Source organism: Macrobrachium nipponense, chromosome 23 (assembly GCF_015104395.2).
Source record: "Macrobrachium nipponense isolate FS-2020 chromosome 23, ASM1510439v2, whole genome shotgun sequence".
Taxonomy (NCBI): Eukaryota; Metazoa; Arthropoda; class Malacostraca; order Decapoda; family Palaemonidae; genus Macrobrachium; species Macrobrachium nipponense.
In genome coordinates this window covers 64,228,729-64,242,056 of record NC_061090.1, presented here as the reverse complement: position 1 = coordinate 64,242,056, position 13,328 = coordinate 64,228,729, and the positions used below count along the sequence as shown (strand labels likewise).

At 39.3% G+C, this 13,328-nt stretch overlaps 1 protein-coding gene across 1 annotated transcript in view; it reads left to right on the top strand.

Moving 5' to 3' along the window:
• LOC135201413 (5' exonuclease Apollo-like) overlaps nt 1-13,328 on the top strand; it is a gene marked incomplete in the record, with an annotated part of 159,239 nt that overhangs the window by 131,950 nt on the left and 13,961 nt on the right. Inside the window, 1 exon segment of the mRNA XM_064230322.1 lies at nt 3,942-4,131. Coding sequence (XP_064086392.1) covers nt 3,942-4,131 — 190 coding nt within the window.

The window sequence follows — 13,328 nt, the reverse complement described above, 5'->3', positions numbered from 1 at the left end:
TGAGTCACTCAGGTAACTCACACCTTCCTGGTGATCGCTTAGTACCCAGGGATGATGTGACGGTCCCGTGGGACCGTGCACACAGTGATACTGGTAGGGGGTCCCCCATTTGTTCCTCTTGAGAGGTTTTGACCTCGAGGAGGACTTGAACGCGTCAGAGAATGGTACCAGCCCTCTCCAGTCAGGTGCACGTTCAACCCCACCCAGACCATGGCCACGTTCGTGTGACTGACCGGTCTTGGTGGCGGTGAACGTTTCTCCTGCCGTGCGAGAGTTTCGTAACCCTCCTTGGGATAGCGTCTCTCCAGACAATAATGCTTTCCTAGACTCGTTTCATGTCCATCACCGCAGGTTACTGGCTGCCCACGACCTGCTTCTCCTGCTAGTTCAGCTAGCAAAGTGAGTGAGAGCGTCTAGTCTTCCTCACCTATTCCCTCTACTTCCTATGTCTATGCTGGGAGGGGCATGGTGAATAGGAGGGATTCTGTAGAGTACTCTCTGTAGGATTCAGCATTGGGGGACTACATTCCCGGAGGGATCTTAGGGTCCTACTGAACATACGACCACGTTGTTGAGGTAGAATGTTATGTTAAATGTGGAGACTATGTTCTCCCTCGCTTTTTCTGAGCTTTGGACGGATTGAATTGTATTCACATTCCAGTCTTACATGCTCCCATTTAGGACTGGTTTTTATGCTCTTGAACGGTGTAGTTCCTTGCCATGACATAGCAACCTCCCTTCCCGCGTTGCAGCGATTTTTCATAGGGGTCATTGTCTTTCGTCTTCGTCATCTGACGCCTCCTAACCTCCCTCTTCGAAGGCTTCCACATCCTAAGAAGAGGAAGGTAATTCTCCACACCCAAAGAAGTCTCGCCTTGAGACTTGTAAGGGACTGCATCCTTACCTTGGGGAGGAAGCAATTGACTGTCTCTTCGGCTCACCTGCTCCTTCTGGAGCAGGAACCTGAATGTTATCTCCAAAATATAGCATCTCAGGAGCCACAGGAGTTCGAACCCAGGTTCGCTCTCCTGTCTCTGGTTCCAAGGGCGCTGCTCATGGAACCAGGGCTGCGTCAGGTACTCATATACGGGTCTTTCTGAGTGTACAATCCCCAAGGTGGGGTCGTACATCCACAGTCAGTGATAGGTAGTCTTCTCTTCATCATAGTTTCTCGTTGGACAAGTGGATTTCATGCTCGGTTACCAATTCGGTGGTCCGAAGTTCGATTCTCGGCTCGGCCAATGCGGAACCAGAGAAATTTATTTCTGGTGATAGAAATTCATTTCTTGATATAATGTGGTTCGGATCCCACAATAAGCTGTAGGTACCGTTGCTAGGTAATCAATTGGTTCCTAGCCAAGTAAAGAATATCTAATCCTTCGAGCCAGCCCTAGGAGAGCTGTTAATCAGCTCAGTGGTTTGGTAAAACTAAGATATACTTAACTATTTTCTCTTCATCACGATAGTGGCGTGGGGTGAGAGAAGGGACAGAGCCGCATTGGTCGCTGGGACCATCTGTGAAAGCCAGGTTTGGCTATTCTTCAGGTGCCAAGATCGATGTTGCTGTTCCTCTGGCCAAGGCATCTGAAGGAGATTGAGGAGGTCCTCTGTGTAGTCCTCTTTGTGAGGTTCGATCATGGAGAAGATAGATGCATAGCAAAATGTGGCAAGTTCTCGCCAGCTTTTACTGCATTTAACTCCGCTCAACTTTTGCTCGTGTTCGTGGAAGAGCGGGCAAGAACAGTAAGTCCTCCTTTTTTTCCCCCACCCTCCTCTTCCTGGTTACACCGGAATGAACAAGGAATTAAGAGGAATTCTATGGAGTCTGCTCCTCAGAGTTCGAACCAAAGGCTATATTTATGGTTAAATTTTACAATCTTTCTGAACATATGTTAATCTGTTCAGGATGGATAGCACCGAGAAATTTGAATGCCTCTCCAGTGCTATTGTTTTGGGAACAACCAGTTCATCTTGAACTAGTCGTCTTCGGTATCCTGTTATCACTGTAGAAGTCTCCCTTTAGGACAACTTCACCTTTGCTCTCTTCATTATAGAATGAAAGAGGTCTGCTTCCATTCCTTATTCTTTTCTCTCGAATGAAGAAGAATTAGGCTGGAGTTCGATTTACAGGAATCTACAAATATACTACCATAGTTCTCTCGTGACATGCTACTGTTAGCAGTTGCATCGTCTGAGTAGTAGGCTCATATCTGTAAGTTAATACTTCTGGTATGTGACCGAGACGAATAGTACCCTCTCCTAATTAAACTGAAGCTCAGGGCAGCCTTTTGGGCCTCCCAAGAGTTTCCGGTTTTGATTTTGGGATAACTAGATGTATTGTTTCCAGCAGCACCACAGCACTTGCATTATCACCAAAGAGGGTTTTCTTCTCTCCCATTTTGGTTGAAATGCAGATGCTCGAGTGTATCTTTTTTGCGCTCGATGGTTCTAGCCAAACGCATTCCATCATGGAATGCACTACCAGACAACTCAGTATAAGGAGTCGAGCGAGTTGTATTCTCAGTACAGCTCTCTCTCCGAGATTCTTTTCCTTTTGGTATTGTTTCTTCTCTGTCATGCTCCACATTTGCCGTTGCGAGAATTTTTAGACTGATATATCTCATTAGAATCGTTATCATCTTTCTGTTTACCCCACGATATAAGAGAAGTTTGTAGCCTAGTTTTCTGTTCCATCGTACCTGCCCTATCAGCTGCTGCGATGACGCAGAATGATTTTCTTCAGACAATTTGAGTTTTGTCTTCTAAATTACATTTCCTAACTCGTAATGTGTTCAATTATTCTTTGTTCACCCCGAATTGTAAATGAAATGAAAGACTTCGCCTGTTCCCCACCCTACTAGCTCTGCTTCCAAAGTAAATAGAAAATTCCTCCCTGAGCCAACCCACAAAAAGTGGTTCTTCAGGCAGTACAATCCATGGGTTGTCATTAATGAAAGACTCTCTGCCTTCATTGCAAGCTCCAACTTTCTCATCAAGCAGCAATGAAATAGGGGAATAACTTTTTCAGTCCTCTGTAAAACAACAGGGATTAGAGCAGGCTTCACTGGTCGGTGTCATCAACGAGACTTTTTCTATGATCAGAATCTTGAGTTTACTTTTCTCTATTCAACTGTGAAGACGTAGGTCCACATTCACCTTAGTCATTCACTAAGTAACATAGTATTGTTTCTCCTTGGTTGAGATTCAACTACTGATGAGAAACTTCTGTCTTAGCATCACAGGGACCTCAGTTTCTAGAAGGCATTTGACTCTCGTTTAATGTGCACATGCCTCGCCAGAATTATCATCTCGTCTCTCGACATCGTTGGCGAACAAGGTAGACAATTTATATGGTTGTTCTCAGCCTCATCCTTCAAAAGGCAGGTGTCATGTCTTGAGTACGTCTTGGATGCACGGCAACGCAATTAGTTGGCATCTGTTGATGAGTCCAAATCCTTCATGATCTCCTGTGCTGTGGACTTTGTATTGGTTGATCCAGATGTGTGCAGAACTCCAGTTAGTTCTAGAGGCTCACTCACATTCCTCCCACCAATCAGTGAGTCTTCCTTATGTAAAGGACCGTTTGTATATCGTGTAGGAACAAATCACAATTTTTGGAAGTAAATTGTATTTTTCCTAACTATCCAAACTTGAGGTCCTTTACATTAATGGCCACCTCATGCCACCCCCTCAATATGAAAACTAAGCCGAAAGGCGAAGTGGAGTATTTACATCCGGGCAGGCGGGCCTACCCACCTACCAAACGGTAGTTACTGCCTTACCACCTTGTTCAAGAATTTATTGGCCGTATTCCAGCCTACACTGAAAATAATTCTTTCTTTCTTTCTTTCTTTCTTATGTAAAGGAACTCAGGTTTGTATAGTTAGGAAAAATACAATTTGCTTCCAAAAATTTTGATTTTAATGGTTTTCATTTTACAGGTTATTTTGGTAATTACCTGTATTGTGCAGATATGAGATGGTACCCAGAACTGTTAGATCACCCTGTTTTGAAAACTGTTGTGGAGTCAAAGGAACTGGACTGTGTATTTTTGGATAACACATTTTCAGCTAGTTATTGTGATTTTCCATCCCGAGAAGAAGCTAAGAAAGAAGTTTTCAATATCATTGAGTAAGTTTTCCTTGTATCTTTAACCAGTTGCGTGATAAGGTAAAGCAGTTGTTATAGATGAAGCCTGTGGTTATTTGGGGACAAACTATATTCCATATATGCTTCCATACTATCTGTAAGATTGTAAACTTTTGTTTTTGCTTTGCTGTGAATCTTTTAATCTTTAGCAAATTGTTGTTTTATCAGTTATATGTAATGCCATTTCTATTATAGGTAGACTGTATAAGGTTTATTACCTGAGTTAGAATATCTTGGCAATTGTTAGTGATTTCCAAGTCAGTGACAGTAAGCATTTGATTTGCACTACACTAGCTCTATAAAAACGTCATTTAAGTGTGGTTAATTCCAGTAGTAACTATTCGAGGTTTATACCTCCCTGAAACCATATGACATTGCCATTGTGTTGTCAAAGGCACAAGTAAAAACAGAAATAGTAAAATACTGTGATAAAGGTAACTAATGCTGATGTATTAGAACAACATGAATTTTTTAAAACAAAAATGTAATTATTTCATATACAACCCCATTACTTGCCAATAATACTACATCTGTGCAATCTGGAGACACTGCAGGGAAAATCCTTTCTACCAGTAAAACATCAAAGGGGTTAGTACGTACAGATATACCATTTCTCACCTTTAAAAGGAATATTCCAACTGGTCAATAAACTCTTATCTCATGAAGAAAAACCATGTTGCCAAACCATAGTGTGCACACTTCCAAGTCCATTAAGATAGTAAAAATCATCCAGATAGTATTAGTTGCTTATGAAATCAGAGCTCCTCTGCTAACATGTCCTTCTCTCCTCTTTCAATTTTAGCTCTGCGGTGTTCTATTTTAAAAATGAAGGACAAAACTGTACTGTGCAAGAAGAACTCATTATTGTCTTCTTTTACCTGGCCACACTTTGTACTACCAATTTCAGCTTCCCTTAAAAGAACACCAGCTGGTCTCGTTGTTGATGTCAGGAAATTCTTGCCCTGAAAGTCCTGAGTAGCTATTCAAGCGGGGATGACTTTTTCTTTCCTTCTTTAAATCTTCAGCTGAAAATCCTTATGCTCTGTCAAGAGACTATAAACCCAAGAGGTATCCAAAGGGAAATCAACCCAGAAATAGAGGCAAGATATAGGAAAAGGTTATAATTAATTATATAAAAGGGAATAGCAAATGCAACAAAAAAGCTGAATTCACGAGAATTCAGCATAAAGCAAAAATGAATTTGCTCCTTGCTTAAACATTTGGAGATCTGAAAACTCCACTAGGTACTGCGCCAGATAAGTATTCCAAATTTTAGTTGCAGCCTCAATAATATCTTAGCAAAGTTAGTAGTATTAAACCTGATACTAGAAAACAACACTCTTGTGTGCAGCAGCAGCCTGTTTTAAGCATAGTCAGTTGTGTCGGGTAAAGAAAAGTGCAGAGGATGTCTGTCATTGTAGTATCTTGTATGTAACAAACGTGGGGAACTCACTTTACAACTATGCCACAAGTCACCATTAAGAGTTGGCACAATAAATTTGACTGATGACATAACTTTATTCAAACTTTAAGATGAGAGTCAGCACCCAAAGACCACACTGGAGAACAGTACTTGAAAGAAGAAAGAAGAAAAGAATTAGGACTCATATATATATATATACTTTCATCTTGCAACATTCTAAAATATTTCATCAAAATACAAAAGTTTTGAGAAACAGAGGAAGCATTGTAATGTAGATACTTCTCAAGGGTTAGTTTCTTATCAAAAGTTACACCTAAAATCTTAAAAGTCTGACATTTCAAACCATACAAAATAAGTGTAAATCAGGATGCAAAGGGAAAGTGTTCCGGACTGACTATCATTCTTTGAGATTCAGAAGGATTAAGGTTTATGCCACAAAGCCTGCTACACTTATGAACACATGCCGGATCTCTAAAGATTCTGCAACCACGATCCCAAGATGCAGAGAGGGAACAACAGCTAGGAGAGCAGCATCACCGGCATATGTAATTAGTATGTTCTCCAGACCTTGTTCCACTCGACAAAGATAGATAGTAACTGGCAGAGGTCCAAGAATGTTGCCCCCATTGTCCTCATCCCTTTCTTACCCTTGCCTTTCTTTCAAGAATGAATGGTGCCCTGAAAGTGGTGCAAACACATCTTTTTCCTCCTGTGGCAGAAGGAGACTTGGTTCCCTCTCAGAGAGGCAAAGAAAATCTGGGACTTCTCTGATCTAACGAAGAAGGGCCAGCCTGACTCAAAGGTTGGGCTTTCATGCCATGCAAATACCTAGAGGTCTTTTGTGACGCTACCTGATGAACAAAGTTGTCATTGTTCTCGATTTTAACCCTGTCCACTAAGGTTTCCACCTCACTTCGAAAGAAGAGAGAGGCAGATTCCTGCTCCGGTCCATTCCAGAATGCCAAATCCAAATCTGATCGTACATACCAAGAGAGCTCAGACAAAACAGCTGTCTTCCTCTTCAACACTAGATTGGTCCATAGGTTTGCTGTCTGGTTGGAGGTGGGTGAATACCCTACCTCCAGAAAGCAACAGTCTCTTGGAAGAAGCATCCTCTTTGGGAGTATGACTACCCATTGAAGATGATACCCTGGCCATCGTGAATGACCAAAGATTAAGCCAAGACACTGTTTGGAGCGCTGACATGGTAGTCAACTCCAGCACTGCTGATATAGTTTATAAGAGAGAGACTCCCTTTGTGGCAGGATCATGAGCAAAAAACAAAAGCAAGCAACAAGATCTCTCACATTTACTACATTAATTGTTCCGACTGACAAATTTTCCCACAGCCACACTTTCCCCTTTACGTTACTAAATACACACAGGACAATTGGCTTAACGAGATACAGAACACACTAAACACAAACGCATATACTCACCTCAGACTTGAGACACTCAGGGCGAGATGCTGTGCCATCTGCTGGATACAGTCTTCGAGACACAACAACTGCTGAATTTCAATACACAAAGACAGACAAGCACCAAAACCATACAAGAAATAAAAAAAACATAACAATCACTACACAAACAAATACCAACAACTTGAAAACAATACGACAAATCATGCAACAACTCAAAACCAACACGACAATCCACAAACACCAACACTGTCTCCAACAAACCACTCACAAACATCAAAACACAAAATCAAGTACAACAAATACTTAGCTCAACAACAACCAGACAGACACAGGCACAACAACTATACAATCTCTATCATTAAAAAACACCCAATAACTACTGACTATCAATAAACTCTGCCAAAGCCACTGTCCTCTATGACTGCTCATCATAGACTGACCCAGCAACTGCACCAGCAGACAACCCAGACCATCTCCCAACAAGCAAACTACTCATTAACTATCCATCCACCACTTATGCTCTCTCTCTCTCTCTCTCTCTCTCTCTCTCTCTCTCTCTCCTCTCTCTCTCTCTCTCTCTCTCTCTCTCTCTCTCTCTGAAAACCACAGGCATAAATACATACTATACGATCCTATCAGCAATACAAAAACAAAACACGACACATCAACCATACAAAAACATTTAAACTCCTCCAATCACTCCTGACAATTGCAAACAACCCAACTATGCTCTCACTTACTCTCTCACAAACAACCCTCGAGATCATTATCAAATGCAACAACCATATTTCCTCCCCTGTTACATTTGACAACATCTCCTCACACGCTCACAACATCCACACTAAATCGCCTTACGCAACACCCAGGGATGTTCGGATACTGGCCCCCTGGGTCTTGTTTGAGGCCCTTCATACACTCTCTCAGTCGCATCACCATTCGTTCATCCAAAGCACTTTCTTCCAGATTCACATTATCTTATCCCTCGCTACTGTCCTCCAAAATCCCGTTCACTATCTCATCTTGCCCGAATATCTCTCGTAACTCTGCCACCAAATCACTCACCTCATTTGCTAGTTTTCAGTGGTGGCTTCCATGAATAAAAAAAATGATCTTTATTCATAATGACACGGGTACCTTCTTTCTTAATTAAAATAATTTGGGTATGTCATGCTTTCGATATTATTCATTTACTTATTACTTTGAAAACTTCTTACATAAATAAAGTATTTGAAAATTATGTTTTCGATATTATTCATTTACGTAATACTTGTATAAAAAGCATTTGCATAAAAATATTTGAAAATTATTAAGCTTTCGATTTCTATGAACCTGTTTTTTTTATTAGACTACTAATAGATTACTTAAGGTATAAAATAACTTAAACAAATTTTTCTATGCGGCCTTTATGAGGGATGTGAATTGTAATCCTCCATGCACGAAAGTTTCCCTACCCCATTCTAACCAAGATCACAACAGTGGATCGCATACTTCGGAAACCACATTAGGTGGGGAGAAATAGTTTCCTTGCTCTAAATACAACACTAAGCGAGCATTCACCATTTTCTCCATTAGCTTACACAAACAAGATGTTAGGGCAACTGGACGATAATTTCCTACAAAAGAACTGTCCTTTCCAGGCTTGACGAAAGAAAGGATTCTAGCTAGTTCCCAACATAAAGGGTAGTAATGTTTATAAATTCTGTTTATTATTCTGAAGATAAATCTTTAGTATTGTGAGGAGCATGCTTGATCATAGAATATGAAATTTCATCAAGACCAGGAGCAGATTCTTTACACTTTGAGAGAGCCAATTCAATTCCTCTCATAGTAAATGGAATATTATACGAGTCCTCTTTAGTTGGACTGAAATCAAGATAAATGCTGTTCAATTTGTTTTCTGTTGTTTGCATAAGGTTTCTCACTATCTTTTTTAGATATTGTAGCAAAATGTAAGGCAAACTCAATTTGACACTGCCTGTGGATCTTTAACATTTATGCCATTTATTTTTAACACATGTGGTTGGCAAAGTACAAACTTTCCTGCTATTTTCCCTATCTTCTTCCATACTAATGTGATAGGATTTTGCAATTTATGGAGGAAATGAAGTTTGTCCAAGATTTTCTTCGTGTATTTTTAATTTCAAACCTAAACTTTGCCCTAGCCTTACGAAATTCTACCAGATAGTAGTTTGATTTCCGTCTTTTATACTAGTAAACCAAGATCTCATAGTTCTATGGGTTTCATGACAATTTTTTTACCACCATGGTATTGGTCGGCGCATAAATAGACCTGATGTTCTTGGAATTGGCTGAAGTCCAGCTGCAAATAAAGTAGTTATTAACAATTCAATTGCATCCTCAATCCATTCAAATTCCTCTGGTGTCTCTTTGACTGAATTACACTCTTCTAAATTTGCCCGGTCATCTCTTTTTACATTCCAACGAGGTAATCTTGGACATGGAGGACTTGTATTAAGTATTACAGTCCAGCTTCTTAAATCCGGCACTTTGCTTCAATCAGCCGTCATTAGATCCCGAGTGGCTACAAGGCTACACGTCACATCAGTTTCTGAATTTTTTCCACCAAATGTAGCTTTCCTTAGTACTGATTTCTGTAATCTCATCACACAGCTTCCTCTACCTTTCATCATCCTAGGTAATATGAATGGAAGAAATCCTTTATGGGGGGATTTAATTACTAATGAGAGAGGAAATTGCCCATCATCCAATATTGAAGGTGAAAATGTTGGTGCTCTGAACACTGGAGAACCGACCCGTTTCCACATGCCATTATGAACTTCAATTGGCGAGTGATCACTTTCCAATTGTTGTTAGCACCAGATCAAGTCCTCCATGTCCAAGATTACCTCGTTGTAATGTAAAAAGAGATGACTGGGCAAATTTAGAAGAGTGTAATTCAGTCAAAGCGACACCAGAGGAATTTGAATGCTTTGAGGATGCAATCGAATTGTTAATAACTACTTTATTTGCAGCTGGGCTTCGGTCAATTTCAAGAACATTAGGTCTATTTATGTGCCGACCAATACCATGGTGGTAAAAAAATTGTCATGAAACCCATAGAACTATGAGATCTTGTTTTACTAGGTATAAAAGACGGAAATGTCACTACTATCTGGTAGAATTTCGTAAGGCTAGGGCAAAGTTTAGGTTTGAAATTAAAAATACACGAAGAAAATCTTGGACAAACTTCATTTCCTCCATAAATTGCAAAATCCTATCACATTAGTATGGAAGAAGATAAGGAAAATAGCAGGAAAGTTTGTACTTTGCCAACCACGTGTTAAAAATAAATGGCATAAATGTTAAAGATCCACAGGCAGTGTCAAATTAAGTTTGCCTTACATTTTACTACAATATCTAAAAAAGATAGTGAGGAACCTTATGCAAACAACAGAAAACAAATGGAACAGCATTTATCTTGATTTCAGTCCAACTAGAGAGGAGTCTTATAATATTCCATTTAATGAGAGGAATTGAATTGGCTCTCTCAAAGTGTAAAGAATCTGCTCCTGGTCTTGATGAAATTTCATATTCTATGATCAAGCATGCTCCTCACAATACTAAAAGATTTATCCTCAGAATAATAAACAATTTATAAAGAACATTACTCCCCTTTATGTTGGGAACTATCGTCCAATTACCCTAACATCTTGTTTGTGTAAGGTAATAGAGAAAATGGTGAATGCTCGCTTATTGTTGTAATTAGAGCAAGGAAACTATTTTTCCCCACCTAATGTGGTTTCCGCAGTATGCGATCTGCTGTTGCGATCTTGGTTAGAATGGGGTAGGGAACCTTTTCGTGCATGGAGGCTTACAATTCACATCCCTCATAAAGGACGCATAGAAAAATTTTTTGAAGTTATTTTATCCCTTAAGTAATCTATTAGTGATCTAATAAAAAAAGGGATTTTGATTATAGCAATATTTTACTAGAAATAGTGCTAAAGCAGACACATTTCACGGGAGCGACACGGCTGAGCCCAGAAAACAGGTTCTTAGAAATCGAAAGCATAATATTTTCAAATATTTTTATTTAAATGCTTTTTATACAAGCAATACGTAAATGAATCATATCGAAAACATAATTTTCAAATACTTTATTTATGTAAGAAGTTTTCAAAGTAATAAGTAAATGAATAATATCGAAAGCATGACATACCCAAATTATTTTTATTAAGAAAGAAGGTTCTTTGTATTCAAAAACATCGAGAATATAACATTTTTAAATATTCAGTATACAGTAGACAAGCATGTACATTTTTTATGCAGATTAATGACTTCTTTGAGTTTGCTTCTTTTGAGAAAGCATTTTGATACCAGGCTGTAACATAGTGGTTCTTAGTCTCAATTGGTCCTCCAAATTCTCATCTGTCAACAGTGTTCTCAGTGAATTCTTGATTTTCGCCAAGAACGAAAGTGTGGATTCACAACAGAATGTTGAGGAAAAACAGGAAATCAGTTGTCGTAGATATTCTATCGCATTTTTCCAAATTTTCAAAGGGGTTTTCTCTCTTGTCAAACAGAGACTTCAGGATATTATCATCAGACATTTCAGTAAGCTCCATTTGTAACTTTCAGGAGCCTCTGATACATCAACTAAGTGAGGTTGAAAAGCAGGTTTCAGAGTGATGTTATGCACACACTGTTTGTAGATGACTTATCTCTATCTTTTACAACTCCCGTATGTCAGTAGCTGAACGTCATATACAAATAGTAACAAATAAAATAGTAAAATAGGCTGAAATGCATGGTTTCAGATTTTCTTCATCAAAGACTGTAGCCATACATTTCTGTAGAATTAGAGGGATACATGCATACCCAGATTTATATGTAAATAGCCAGACAATATCTTGTGTTAATGAAACGTTTTTAGAGTTGTTTTTTGCTGCTCGGTTGATGTGGCTTCCCAATATACTAAATCTCAAGGCTAGATGCAGAAAATCTATGGATATCTTGAAAGTTTTGTCAAGCACATCTTGGAAAGCGGATAGACTTCAGTTATTAAGATTGTATAAAGCCTTGGTTCTATCAGAATTAACATATGGATGTGAAGTTTACACCTCAGCCACCCCAAGTCGCCTTAAGATTTTAGACTTCATTCACCATATTGGAATTAGGATTGCTACTGGAGCTATTAGGACTTTCCCTATAGAGAGTATGTTAGTAGATGCTGGGACAGTGCCCCTATCCTTACATTACCAGGCTTTGCCGGTTCGAGCTGGTTCAGATTCCAAAGACTTCCTGGATCCTCAGTATGTCAATCGTTCAAGAAATGGAAGATTTGATAACTTTTATGAAAGTCATCCAAAGATGCCATGGCCTATCCTTCAGACTGAAATCAATCCCCCAAGACTTAAACATTCCAGACACTTGTGTATACTACCGGTGAAGGCATCTGTATCTCCCCCTTGGAAATTCCCAGCAGTAGTTTTGTAACTATTTTAATTAACCAAAGAAGAATGTCTCTGATAAAATATTATGTTATACCTTTTTAGATCATATGTCACAACATGATAATTTTATCCCAGTTTTTACCGATGGATCTAAAACCAGTGCAGGCGCCGGTTGTGGCATAATATTTCCCGTCCTTTGAGCTTAGTGGAAGGTTCTCCAGTAATGTATTTGCATTTACTGCAGAATTATATGGAATTTTAAATACTGTCAAAGAAATTTTAAAAAGGTAGCGATAAGAAGTTTATTGTGTACTGTGACCAGAAACGCTCTAGAGTCACTGAAAGATTTTTATTCCAAAAATCCAGTAGTTTTAAGTATTTTAGAATAGTTATTTTTAGCTAAGCAGATGGGTTATAATTTTGAGTTTTGTTGGGTTCCAGCACACGTTGGAATATCTTGGAATGAACACGCTGATGCAATTGCCAAAGAGGCTGTGTCTCGGATTGAGCCTAGATTTAAGCTGCCGTGCAAAGATTTTATCCTCCAATTAGAGAGAAGCAAATAAATACTTTGGCAAAATATTTAGTCTAATTTAACTACTAATGTAAAAATGAGAACAATTGCACCTGTAATGAATCCTTGGCCGTACAATTTTGTGCCCAGAAGGTTTGAAACGGCTCTGTGCCGCCTGCATATTTGACATACTAGGCTGACACTTGATGAGTCGTGATCATGAACCATACCGTGAAGATTGCCTAGTTCCACTGACTGTTGTGCACTTGCTGGTTGAGTGCCCCAGTTTGGTGGAACAGTGCAATCGATATCTATACTATGGGAAGGAAAATTAAGTTTTTGTCAAAAATTTTAGGAGCAAATGGGATTTTTTAACATGACGGCTTATTTGGATTTCTTTTTAGCAC